We start from the raw sequence: 14,612 nt of genomic DNA on the forward strand, positions 1-14,612 counted from the left end.
ATGTCACCATGATAGAATTCCCTAGGTCCAAGCTTTGGGAGGAGGAGGTTAGGGAATCTGTCTGAGATCCTCCTTCCTGGAAGGCTCCTCAATTTGTGAAAATTTCTTCTTTTCCATCCAAATTCCTCAGAGCAAGAGGAATGCAGATTCCATATGTTAGGCTGAAAGTTCTGTCACATCCTTTTCCTAGAGAGGGTTAACTCTGGGGCTACTCAGGGGTCCAAGGTGAGTGAACCTTGAACCCCTCTAGAGAACTGGCAGTTGCTTCTGCCTGAGGGGAGGAAATATCTTAAACCATTTAAATATATGGCACCCAGCTATGTGTAAAATGTCTTATGATGCTTCAAAAAAATAAAAATTGATTAGGTCTAAATAATTCCTTTACACTGGAGGCTAGTACTATGGTCTGTTGAGAGGCGTTGGAGACTCTTCTTCACAGGGGTCTAAAAGTGGGACAGAATCTCATCAGTCTGGGATAGTTTTAGTAGGGTTCTGTTAGAGGGCTAGTGAATGGACAAAATGCAGCTTCTGGGTCCTTGTTATCAAGTGTCTTGTTTGCCTTCTAAAGAGAGTGAGTGCATGCACGCTCAGTTGTTTCCAACTCTTTGCAACCCCATGAGGCTCCTCTGTAAAGGGGATTATCCCGGCAAGATACTGGAGCAGGTTGCCATTTCCAAACTGAACTTTAATTGGTAACACTTCAGTCTGACTCAGAAGATTTTGGAAGGTGAGCTCTCGGGTTTTAGATTCTGCTGCCTTATTTGTTAGCAGCAAATATTGGCATATAAACGAATCCTTCATAAGTTTGTTGGGGCAGTTTAAACTCCTCCACCACTGTAGTTACTCCACAATTTATATGAGGTTCTGATCACCCCTAAAATCAGTGAATAGCAAGATATTCTCCTGCACTGTAAGAGTTTATTTTTAGGCTACTATAGAAAGCTTATTGTCTGTTTTTTTCCCCTGCAGCCCCCACCTCAGATATACGACAAACAGCTGGATGAAAGAGAGCACACCATTGAAGAATGGAAAGGTGATTCTGCTGCTTAATTAAGTTTGCTTTTTCTTTTATTTAAACTCAGAAAATATTTTTAAGTCTTTTCCTTTTAAAATGCTTTAGTAACAGATGGTTTTCTAAGGGCTATCCTCTTAGACCATTTTCAAAACTCCTTAACTTCATCTGTCTTTTCATACTAATAGCACTATTACACTTACTCAAGAATGAAAGGAATTAATTACTGACACATTAAAAAAATAGTACTGATTGTCAAAATATTTATCATGGTGAAAGTTAAGCTTTAATTCAAAATATCAGAATTAAACATTCTAAGTTGGTGCATAAAATTATCACATTAAATGAATAATGTTATGCCTGAGATGGTTTTAGGCATTATAAAGTAAAAGAGTGAATATCTGAATTCACTCACTCAATATATAGGACTTGAGAATTTAAATGAAAATTTATGCATCCAAGCAGCTTATTTCTCATTTAAAGTAAGAAAACAGTGAGTGAATATATTAATTATCTTTTTTTTTCAACAAAACTTTTCCAAACACATACTATATGGTCAAGATCATACTCAGGATGAAAAAAGCAGAGAAGAATTGCTAAACTAATATAAATAACCACAGAGTAGAATAAATATGAAAAAAACCAAATGCAGTTTGTAACAAATGATTAGCTCAAAATGAGGAGGAAGAGAAAGGGTACATCAGAAGGAAAGAAATGTTTGAGCTACCTTGAAAGAATTAGTAATTCTAAGTTTGGAAAATAAAAAATAGAGGAAAATACTAGAATGAAAATATAAGAGGAAACCAAAGAGTAAGAATGAGCAAAATGTGCTATAAAGATAGTTAGGAGAATCTGCTGTTCAAGAGATCATATTGGAGAGTATGGAAAAATAAGCTCATATAAACAGTAGATCAAATTTTTAAAAAGATGAGCATGATAGACAGAAAAAGACTTGATCTAAATAAGGATCAGAATGTACTCAAGTGTTCATGATTAGGTAAGTCATAGGGTGTAAATATCACTCAAGGAGGATATACTCAATTCTGAAAAACTGGAGAAATAAACCTGTAAAGGATGGTGATTGTGTTAATTGTAAGCCATTGCAAAGCAGGAATGAATTGCACAGAGTAATTTTTAGCTAAAAGGGATAAAGTAAAAAGAAATGAATATATACACATTTTTATCTATAGCAGTGAGAAAGCCAGAAATGGATGCCAGTTTGGAAATGAGGGTAATAATTTTTTTTAATGTTGGATTTTAGGCAAGTTTAGTTTTACAAATCCAAAATTTTAGTCTGGAAAAAAGATGAAGTAAGAGTTGGAAATGGATAGAAAGTAATAATTTCAAGTCACGAGAATATGTGCATCTCTTAGGGAGAGAACATAAAAGAGAAATGGATGTTCAAAACTAAGCCATTAAAATCCATAAGAGATAAAGTCAAATGCATCAGAAAATCCCCAAAGAATTCAGAAAACAAGTAATGTGTATTCTACACACATTGATTTGGTCGAATGCATTGTTAAGCACCTACGTTTGCCAGGCTGTGTCCTTTTGCAAGAAAATAGGGCTTCCTAGGTGGCTCAGTGGTGAGGAATCTACCTGCCAGTGCAGGGGACTCAGGTTCAGTTCCTGGGTTGGAAAGATTCCTTAGAGGAGGAAAGGGCAATCCGCTTCAGTACTCTTGCCTGGAAAATTCCACGGACAGAGGAGCCTGGCAGGCTACAGTTCATGGGGTCGCAAGGAGTTGGACATGACTGAGCACATAACAATAGAAGAGTAAAAAATTCCACTTGATTTGTAATTGACTCAGTCTCATCAAAATGTTATTATTTGTTATTAATGACTTTTTCTTTGGGTTAAGGAGAAAACTGATTTTTATAACACTGGTAACTGTTTCTTACAGAACTTATCTATAAGGAAGTAATGAACTCGGAAGAAAAGACGAAGAATGGCGTTGTGAAAGGACAGCCTTCTCCTTCAGGTACTCACTCTCAATGAATAACCAATAAACTAGTCCTTGCATATTTTTCTTGGTCTTAAGAAGAGATTGCAGTCAATAATATTGCTTATCAAGCATATGACGGAGAAAGCACTGGCAACCCACTCCAGTACTCTTGCCTGGAAAATCCCATGGATGGAGGAGTCTGGTAGGCTGCAATCCATGGGGTCACTAAGAGTCAGACATGACTGAGCAACTTCACCTTCACTTTTCACTTTCATGCATTGGAGAAGGAAATGGCAACCCACTCCAGTGTTCTTGCCTGGAGGATCCCAGGGACGGGGGAGCCTGGTGGGCTGCCGTCTATGGGGTCGCACAGAGTCAGACACGACTGAAGTGACTTAGCAGCAGCAGCAGCAAGCATATGAACCAGTATCACCTGTTTCCGTCTAATGATTTCAGTCTCATTACTTTTGATGGTTAGTGTGGCATTTATTCTGCCTATAATGATTTAGCATGAGTTCTTTCAGAACTTTAAAATGACAAGGAATCTTGAAGAAATATTAGCATAAGCTGATTAAAGGGCGGCTGCTCCTCATCAAAATTCAGAGCCATAATGCCCTCTTGACCACCAAATCAGTGTGGAGTTCAGGAAACCCTCTAGCCAAACCTTTTCCTTCATTCACTCTAATGTTTACTCTTCCTAAGGTTGATGTGACAGTAGTTGAAGCCTGAACCACAATGGGGTCCAATCAAACTCAGAACAGAAAAATCTTTCCATTTGCAATCTACAAAATATAACACACATTGGTACATATACATGGGCTTCCCAGTGGTAAAGAACCTGCCTGCCAACACAGGAGACATAAGAGACACGGGTTCAATCCCTGGATCGGGAAGATCCCCTGGAGGAGGGCATGGCAACCCACTCCCTATTCTTGCCTGGAGAATCCCATTGACAGGGGAGCCTGGTGGGTCACAGTCCATAGGGTTACAAAAAGTTGGACACAACTGAAGCAACTTAGCACACACACAGGTAATACACATATTTTACTGAGCTCACCAATGAACTTTAGAATGACTTGAGATAATTTACTTACACTTATTAATGCCAATATATTTTTCCAAAGACCGATGTTCTGAATAGAAAGAGAATATAGAAATAGTTTTAGAAAATGTAATGACTTATCATTAGCTTTAAACAACACTCAGATCATGCTGACAAAACTGTAGGCTGCAAATTATTACCTTAGAGAAAAGTAGATTTGGTGTCCTACTTTTGATATATAATTTTTCCCATGCAATTTAAATCATTTCAGGAAACAAAATAGGGTGAGTGAATCAATTCCTCCTGCTGATATTACTTTTTAACAAGTTTGCAACCTAAACTACCATGATACCCAAACAGATGCTGTTCAGTTATGACATGTTTTTCTCACCTCTAGACTTAGGGAAGTGTCCAATTCTATGTCAAGTCTTTCCTTTCATCAAAGAAGGTTAAAGGAATCATCGGAGTTGGTTGTTTGCCGCCCTATTTATTCAACCCAGCCTCTATATTGATACAAATCTGTAGAAGCTGTTTCTTACTTACATGCCTGTTCTATCTGCTGCTGATTAAAGAGCCCAGAGATTGAATCCAACAGCAAGATAACACCTGCTAAAGCAGAAAGACTCCCTGACTTAATTATCATAACAGAATACTTTTTCCTGTAATCATTAAGAAGTTGAAATTCCAGAATCCAATGAAGGGTGACATCATTTTAGGAAGTGTTGAAAGTGAAAGTGTTGGTTGCTCAGTTGTGTCCGACTCTTTGCAATCCTATGGACTGTAGCCCTCCAGGCCTCTTTATCCATGGAATTCTCCAGGCAAAAATACTGGAGTGGGTTGCCATTCTCTTCTCCAGGGGATCTTCCTGACCCAGGGATTTAACCCGTTTCTCCTGTATTGCAAGCAGATTCAGATTCTTTCTTTACCTCTAGCACCACCTAAGAAGCCCTATTTCAAGATGTAAGAGAGAAAGTGTTAGTCACTTAGTCATGTGCTACTGTTTGCAATCCCACGACTGTGTAGCCCTCTAGGCTTCTCTGTCCATGGAATTCTCCAGGCAAGAATACTGGAGTGGGTTGCCATTTCCTTCTCCAGAGGATTTTCCCAAGCCAGGGCTCAAACCTGGGTCTCCTGAATTGTAGGCAGATTCTTTACCACTGAGCCACCAGGGAAGCCCCATTTCAAGATGGGACAGGACAAATTTCATAGTTTCTTCTATTTATCTTTTTTTAAAAAAAATTGTTTATTTCTGCATCAGGTCTTATTTGCAGCACGCAGGATCTTCATTGCCTCATGCAGAATCTTTTGTTGCTGCAGAAGAACCCTCTAGTTGTGCTACATGGACTAGCAGTAGTGGCACGTGGGTTTAATTGCCCCGCGGCAATGTTCGATCTTAGTTCCCCAACCAGGGATCAAACCCCTACCCCCTGCATAGCAAGCCCGATTCTTAACCACTGGACCACCAGGGAAGTTCATTTATCTCCTTTCTTTTTTGCAAAGAGCTCAGAATCATGCTATCCACTCCAGGATACCCCATCTCCTGCTTCTTTCCTCTACGTTCCCCTCAACCCCAGCCGGGTCTTCACAACAGCTAATCTGTGATGGCATAAAAATACAAAATTTGCTTTTCAATACTTTCACAACACTTCTACAAAAATCTTCGTATTCCCATGATTCCTTTAAGGCAAGCTGTACAGCTCAGGGAAGGCAGAATGGAATTAGCGATGGTACAAGTGAGATCAACGAGTCTTTAAAGGAATGGGATCAGTGGTCTGCCATAAGAAAGGCTTGCGCGTTTGGTAAAAGAACAAAGTTTGTATATAATCGAAGCGTAATTCTTTAATCACTAAAGCCATTTTTCTTATTGCAAAAAGCAAGTGAGTACATGCAAAGTTTCTTTTAGCTTCTTAATGAGGGAAATGACAGGATGACAAAGTTCAGTGAAGATATGAGAAATTAAGATTAGGTAGTCTATGGAAAAAGGAACACTGAGATAAGATTACCAAATTAAATCAAAACCTGCAAATGTCCTACATAGCAACCAAACCTATCTTTATGTTTATCTTTTCTACTAGGCAGAAAAAGAAAAGAGTTTTACTTTATCAGTTTTCTACAAGTTTACAGTGTTATAAAACATCTGGATCCTAATCTATTGAGAATATTGTCAAAAAGTTATGTTCCACAAAACAGTCAAATGACCCTTAGGAGGGGGCCTATTAAAAAATGCTCAAGTATGATATTCTACACTAATCCCAAGTGTTGGATCATTTTCTTGAACAGTATTTAAGGTTATTGACATAATTTCTACATGCTCTGAATAGATGAACCTGAGTCTTGGCCAAGTAATTACTTTTAAGTTTGTAGGAAATATATCTAAGGTGAATAAAACCGAATCCTAGTTTACAGAATAGTTTGTTATTTTTGGAATGACTGTGAAATAAATTCTTTCCACCAAATTATTTAAGGATGAGTATAACCTAGTCATGAAGAAATTAGGATACTGGGCCAGGATGCGTGAGATGCTGCCAATTTATATTCCATTTGTTTAAAACCAAACACATCCTCTCCATTTAGATTCACCCACTCAGCAGTAAATTTTGACTCAACTTTCCCATTTCTATTAATGGCAACTCTGTTTTTCTCAGCCTCCCAGCCTGAAACCCATAAATGACCTTTCATTCCATACCCACATTATGACTGACAGTCACTTTTTGCATCCTTAACATTTTGCTTGCTAGATGTCTTATATCTAGTTGCTACTGTCTCTTGATATTAACACAATTATGAATAAAGTTTTCTTGAAGTAATTTTTCATACTTCAGTCTTGACCTAAGCTGATCTTTGAAAACTATAGGTCGAGCAATAATTTTACTGATCAGTGCCTCCAATAGCTTTGCATCACTTATAATTTAAGCCTAGTAACCTCTCACTGACACAGACAGCCCTCTGAAATACATTCCACATTTTCCACATTTTGATACTATACCCATCCTAGGGTCCTGCATTGTCACTGCCTTACTTGACTGGCTCCCTGTGTTTTGAAATGCTGCCCCTTCAACAGTGTTCTTTTATTACCACCTTGTCCCCAAATATTTTTCATAATCTGTTCCAAAAGACTTTTCATATCTTCCCAAAGAATAAGATCTTTTTTTCCTATTGGTCCAACTAGTACTTGTATTTTACACATTGTCTTACTACCCTTATTGATTATAAATTCATTGAGAAAAAGATTGTATATACTCATCTTTGTGTACCACGCGGTACCAGAGTATTGTCCCGTACACATAATAGTAGCTTGTTAAATATTTATTAATTTGAAAATTGGTGCTCAGGTCTTTCTTCAACATGTTTCTTGGTGCTCTCCCAAAGACAGAATTCAAGACAGGAATATAGTTTTGAGGCAGTATGCAATTCAGTATGTTCTTATGCTGGTTAATATTTATTCAGCTATTAATTATCACGAAGGTAAATGAGCTGAGTATCAAGTACACAAATTGTTGCTTCTGGCATTTGCTCATGCTTCAGATAAAGCTTTGCTCATGTTTTCAGCTGGTTTTTTGATTTATTCACTTTGGGAAATATATATTCCTGAATTTTTTTGCATGTCCGTTTAGCTTAATATGCTAGCGATTAATCATAAAATATTCCCCTTAGGTTCTTTGTGCACACAAGAAGGCAAAAGTATTTTTTACCCATTCCAACTACCTGTAACAATACTAAATTATCTACCTTCTACACCTGCTCTAAACTATAGTGGACTGGTTTAAGCAGTTTATAGTTAAAATGGTTGTGGATTCAATCTCACTACATGATTTTAAAGGAAAATTTTCCCAGCTTGATTTTGAGAAATCGTATGTGGGATACCTATTATGTGACATATTTGTGTTTGGCGTTTTTTATTCTTTTATTTATTTAGCTAGTTATTATGTATTTTTGGCTGCAGTGGGTCTTCATTGCTGCCCGTGGGCTTTCTCCATTTGCAGTGAGTAGGGGACTGTTCTCTACTTGCAGTGCATGGAATTTTCGTTGAGGTGGCTTCTCTTGTTGAGCAGTGTGGATTCTAGGGTGCATGGGCTTCATTAATTGCGATAGGAGTGCTCAGTAGTTGTGGCACATGGGCTTAGTTGCTCCGAGGCATGTGGAATCTTCCTGGACCAGGGATAGAACCTGTGTCCCCTGCATTGGCAGGCAGATTGTTAACCACTGGACCACCAGGGAAGTCCTGTGTTTGATATATTTCTGTGCATTATGCAGAGACATAGGACAGCCATGTGCTGGAGCAATTCTTCTAGCTCATGAGAGCCACTGGCGTACATCTGAGTTTTCTGACCTCACATTGTAGCTTGAAATCCACCATGCAGGATGTAAGATATAGAAATTGGCTGACTCTACAAATCAAGGCATTCTTAAACCCCCCGAAGTGCCAATTGCTAAATTTTTATTGGCACACCACTGTGTGTGTGTGCATGTGTGTGTGTGTATGTGTGCATAGTATATATGTGTGTGTGTGTGTGTGTGTATACAGCCACTCCGGTATTCTTGCCTGGAGAATCCATGGACAGAGGAGCCTGTCTGGGCTATAGTTCATGGGGTTGCAAAGTGTCGAACACGACTGAGCAATTAACACACGCACACACACGTATGCAGTAAACTATGCTGGAAAGAGAAATCAATTACTTAGAAAACTTTGGAAATTCAGCCTTATTGCATTCTTCATTATATTCACCTTTTCTCAGGAATGTTGCATATCACATTTTATTTTGTAAATAGTTGAGATGAAATAATATTATGACATAGACTCCCTTAATATTCAGTCACAGCAACACTGGAAACCCAGCAGCAAGGCAATAAGTTAATGCAGTTTTTCAGTGACAAAATTGTTCTAATACCCAAACTCATGTTTTAGTGATGCTTTTAAAATGTAAATAGAAAGTTAAATTGTGCATTTGCAGAATAATACAGAAGCTTGAAATTTACTGATGGAATTGTCGTGTATCAATAAGAAATAAATCTAAACCCCGATACACTTCTAAATAAATAATTGTATTCCCTTCTACTATCTGATTTCACTTGCATAGTGATTTATTTTCAAGAATAGCATGGGTGCTTGCTTTCTGAATTGATTGGTAAAGACTGCTGAGGGAATAACAGCCCATGAATAGAAATTAATTTTCCTCTAAAAGCATTTACTATAGAATGTTAGAGCAAGAACAAACTAGAAGGTCATCTAATACAAAGACTCTCAGCCTGTTCACCACCCTGTTGCCTGAGAAGTAAACCTCCTGGAAGTTAGGGTTTACATCCGTAACTCACTAAGATAGGGATGCTTAGCATCAAGATGGGCAGAGATTTCTTAGAATCTCTAAATGGAAGATAAAGCTTTTCTGGTGATTTTAATATATAGCCTCTCCTTCTCCTCTACACCTCATGGGAGTGTATTTCTCCCAATTAGTTACAGATCTATCCCAATAACCTTTTCTATTTAAAAACCTCAGCCCCTAAACCAACTGAAGCTGATGGCCATGAATACAGAGAAGTAATATGTTTCAGTGATTAAAAAAAATCTAGTGGTTCTCATAATATTTTGTGTCTCTTTTTATGTTTGGATGAGTTAGGAAAATAATTTTATTTTAAAAAGCAGAACAATATTTTCCTTTGAGACTGTGAATGCCTTTGGCTAGATAACTTCTAGGCTTCCCAGGTGGCTCAGTGGTAAAGAATCTGCCTGCTGGTGCAGGAGATGCAGGAGATGTGGGTTTGATCCCTGGGTTGGGAAGGTTCCCTGGAGAAGGGAATGGCAACCCACCCCAGTATTCTTGCCTGGAAAATCCCATGGACAAAGGAACCTGGTGGACTACAGTCCATGGGGTTGCAAAGAGTCGGACACAACTGAGTGACTGAGTGTGCATGCAGAAACACACACGCAACTTTTAGCTGGTAAATTTTTGTCAGTTCAGTTCAGTCACTCAGTCATGTCTAATCCTTTGAGACTCCAAGGACTGCAGCACGCCAGGGTTCCCTGTCCATCACCAACTCCCAGAGCTTGCTCAGACTCGTATCCATTGAGTCAGTGATGCCATCCAGCCATCTCATCCTCTGTCATCCCTTTTCCTCCTGCCTTCAATCTTGCCCAGCAACAGGGTCTTTTCGAATGAGTCAGTTCTTCCCATTAGGTGGCCAAAGTATTGGAGCTTCAGCTTCAGCATCAGTCCTTCCAATGAATATTCAGGACTGATTTCCTTTAGGATTGACTGGTTTGATCTCCTTGTAGTCCAAGGGACTCTCAAGAGTTGTCTCCAACACCACAGTTTAAAAGTATCATTTCTTCAGTGCTCAGCTTTCTTTATAATCCAACTCTCACATCCATACGTAACTATTGGAAAAACCATAGCTTTGATGAGACGGACCTTTGTTGGTAAAGTAATGTCTCTGCTTTTTAATATGCTGTCTAGATTGGTCATAGCTTTTCTTCCAAGGAGCAAGTGTCTTTTAATTTCATGGCTGCAGTCACCATCTGCAGTGATTTTGGAGCCCAAGAAAATAAAATCTGTCACTGTTTCCATTGTTTCCCCATCTATTTGCCATGAAGTGATGGGGCCAGATGCCATGACCTTTATTTTCTGAATGTTGAGTTTTAAGCCAGCTGTTTCACTCTCCTTTTCACTTTCATCAAGAGTCTCTTTAGTTCTTCACTTTCTGCCATAAGGGTGGTGTCATCTGCATATCTGAGGTTATTATGTGTTTCCATAAAACCTAATTTTTTTCAGGTAATTTTGAAAGTAACTAGTATTTTTTTATGTGTAACTCTACTAGTATTTTCAGTTAATTTAAATGACATATTTATTGACAAAAATTTATAATGCTTTACTAACCCTTATGGCAGAAAGTGAAGAGGAACTAAAAAGCCTCTTGATGAAAGTGAAAGAGGAGAGGGAAAAGTTGGCTTAAAGCTCAACATTCAGAAAACTAAGATCATGGCATCTGGTCCCATCAACTTCATGGCAGATAGATGGGGAAACAGTGAAAACACTGTCAGACTTTATTTAGGGGGGGCTCCAAAATCACTGCAGATGGTGATTGCAGCCATGAAATTAAAAGATGGTTACTCCTTGGAAGGAAAGTTATGATCAACCTAGATAGCATATTAAAAAGCAGAGACATTACTTTGTCAACAAAGGTCTGTCTAGTCAAGGCTATGGTTTTTCCAGTGGTCATGTATGGATGTGAGATTTGGACTGTGAAGAAAGCTGAGCACCAAAAAATTTATGCTTTTGAACTGTGGTGTTGGAGAAGACTCTTGAGAGTCCCTTGGACTGCAAGGAGATCCAACCAGTCCATCCTAAAGGAGATCAGTCCTGGGTGTTCATTGGAAGGACTGATGCTGAAGCTAAAGCTTTAATACTTTGGCCACCTCATGTGAAGAGTTGACTCATTGGAAAAAACCCTGATGCTGGGAGGGGTTGGGGGCAGGAGGAGAAGGGGACAACAGAGGATGAGATGGCTGGATGGCATCACTGACTGGACAGACATGAGTTTGAGTAAACTCCGGGAGTTGGTGATGGACAGGGAGGCCTGGTGTGCTGCAATTCATGGGGTCACAATGAGTCAGATACGACTGAGTGACTGAACTTACTAACAAGAAAAGTTTTATTAAAAAGTATGTATTTTACTGGTTTCTTTGAAAACAATATGGGAAGAAGGGGGTATTTATCACATTGTTAGGATATGTGGGGAAATGATAAGTTCAATTCAGTTCAATTCTACTTTTAACATATTGCCTTAAACTGTTTAGCAGTAAACTAACAACTTGAAGCCAAAATATTTGTCTGGAACCTTCTAATTTTGTTTGGTTTTATGGTTTAAAAGTTTATTTATTGTCTACATAAAAAACAGACTTGAGAGGATCATTCAGTAAAGCCAGAGGTGGCTACAGTTGAGAAGGCATATAGTATAGTGCAATAGAAAAAATCGTACAGAAGCAAAAGTTGTTTTTTTTTTAAATTACACTGTGGGATTTAATTTTTAATAACAATAGGGTTTGATCCCTAAGTTAGGTAGATCCCCTGGAGAAGGGAATGGCTACCCACTCCAGTATTCTTGCTTGGAGAGTTCCATAGACAGAGGAGTCTGGCTGGCTACAGTCCATGGGGTTGCAAAGAGTTAAACATGACTGAGCAAATGAGCATGCATGCATGCAACTATCTCTTTGGAAAAGATGGAGTGATTGCAGCAATTACTAATTTCTATTGTGTAAATAGTCTTACTGTGATCAATTTCAAGCTACTGATATGTCATCGATGAGGGCAAAATTGGAAAGAAATGCTAATAATTGACTCTCAAAAGGCACTAAATCCACGGCAGCACGCCACTAGACAGGACACAAGATTCCCGTTCCCCATAGCACTATATAGACAGACTCTTTCCATACAACATGAGAATGCACTATATAGAGAAGCTGTTTCCATACAACATGAGAATGCAATGGGGATTTCATAGAGGGGCTGTTAGAAGAGAGAGCCTCTTTCTAATGCATTTGTGCTATACAGAGTCAGGAACAGCAACTTATGGAACCCTAGAAATACGGTTGATAAAGATTCTGAGAAATGAAAATCAAAACTACAGTGAGATATCGCCTCACACCAGTCAGAGTGGCCATCGTAAAAAAACCTACAAACAATAAGGGCTGGTGAGGTTATGGGTTAAACGGAACCTTCCAACACTGTTGGTGGGAATATAAATTGGTACAACTACTATGGAGAACAGTATGGAGGCTCCTTAAAAACTAAAAATACAACTACCATAAGATCTAGCAATCCCAATCCTGGGCATATATCTAGAGAAAAACATGGTTTGAAAGGATACATGCATGCCAATGTTCATTGCAGCACTATTTACAATAGCCAAGACAGGAAGCAACATAAAGATCCATCTACAGATGGATGCATTAAGAAGATTTGGTACACATATACAATAGAATGTTACTCAGCCACTAAAAAGAATGAAATAATGCCATTTGCAGCAACCTGGATGGACCTGGAGATTATCATACTAAGTGGAGTAAGTCAGACAAAGACAAATATCATATGATATTATCTAATAAATAGATAAACAAAAGTGATATATTCATACAGTAGAATATTATTGTCATAAAAAGAAATGAAGCATTGATACAAATGAATCTTTTGAAAATATTAAGCTATGTGAAAGAAACTAGTCCCAAAAAGACATGTTTTGTATAATTCCATTTATCTGATATATTCAGAACAGACAATTTTATAGAGACAGAAAGTAACTTAGTCATGGCCTAGGGCTGGGTGGTAAGAAATAGATTATAGGATTTTCTTTTGTGGTGATAAAAACTCTACAAAACTGATTGTTGTAATGATTGTACAACTTTGTGAATATCCTAAAAAAAATTGAATTATACAAACTAGCTTTGTGAATTATGTCTCAGTGAAGCTGTTACAAAAGGTATATGGGCAATATTTTATATTTCAAAGTAAAACTAAATCTAAACTCTAGTACTGTGATTTGAAAACCACCCGTAGTATACGAATATATCATTCAGGAGATGAACAGACAGTAATCTCACTCTGTCGGCCCATAATTTAATCAAGACTTTATTAAAATCCTGCATCTAGTTTTAATCTCTACCCTTTAATAATGATGTGGAAAAATTGAAGATGTTTCTGAGAAGCCCATCATGGTAATGCTCAATTATTAGAGACCAAAGCTGATGAAAGAATATGAGGATGTTGGTATAATGGAATCTAAAATCAAAGGGAAAAAACAGCACTGGGCAGTTGGGCTGTTTAATCAAGGGTTGTCTGTCGGCCTATGAAATCTACTAGTATATGTCACGAGAGGAAATGAACTAGCTCTGCACCATATCTGTAAAGGAGATAATCAAATATAGCTGGAACGAATTGAAGCCAGATAACTTTACATTACTTGTGTGCTTACTGAGCAACTAAATAAATACACATCAGGTGGCCAAAGTATCGCCACCTGAGGCAAAGTATTGATTCATTGAAAAGACCCTGGTGCCGGGCAAAATTGAAGGCAGGAGGAGAAGGGGATGACAGAGGATGAGATGGTTGGATGGCATCACCGACTCGATGGACATGAGTTTGAGCAAGCTCTGAGAGTTGGTGATAGATAGGGAGGCCTGGCGTGTTGCAGTCCATGGGGTCTCAAAGAGTTGGACGTGATTGAGCGGCTGAGCTGGACTGAACTGAACTTTACATTATATATTTTTATGATAATAAGAGTAAAATTATTTACAAGAAGATGTTAATAAGACAGATTTAAAAATCTAGAGACATTTAAGATTGGGGGGTACTGATACTTTTAAGAGTTTAAAGAACATGAAATATTGCATAGGTTTTTTGGATAAGAAAATACAGAATGCAAAAGGGTATATATGAAATGATTATACTTAGAATTCCTAGCAAAAACACTAGAAAGTAATATATCAAATGTTTAATAGTTCTTATCATTAATTTGAGGATCGTTGCATATTGCTGTCTTTTTTTCCTCTATTTTTTATATAAGTTGCACAAATATGGTTATAATTAACAAAGAACAATTTAAAAAGGATTCATATAATTTGT

At 38.0% G+C, this 14,612-nt stretch overlaps 1 protein-coding gene across 9 annotated transcripts in view; it reads left to right on the forward strand.

The window, feature by feature from the left end:
- The window catches only part of MAPK10 (mitogen-activated protein kinase 10), a 589,148-nt gene that overhangs the window by 571,117 nt on the left and 3,419 nt on the right, over positions 1–14,612 (forward strand). For all 9 annotated transcript variants that reach the window (XM_020902101.2, XM_020902102.2, XM_020902105.2 and 6 more), the window contains 2 exons: positions 970–1,033; positions 2,916–2,993. In XM_020902101.2, the coding sequence (XP_020757760.1) occupies positions 970–1,033; positions 2,916–2,993 (142 nt within the window). The remainder of the gene's footprint in view (positions 1–969; positions 1,034–2,915; positions 2,994–14,612) is intronic.

Source organism: Odocoileus virginianus, chromosome 29 (genome assembly GCF_023699985.2).
Source record: "Odocoileus virginianus isolate 20LAN1187 ecotype Illinois chromosome 29, Ovbor_1.2, whole genome shotgun sequence".
Taxonomy (NCBI): Eukaryota; Metazoa; Chordata; class Mammalia; order Artiodactyla; family Cervidae; genus Odocoileus; species Odocoileus virginianus.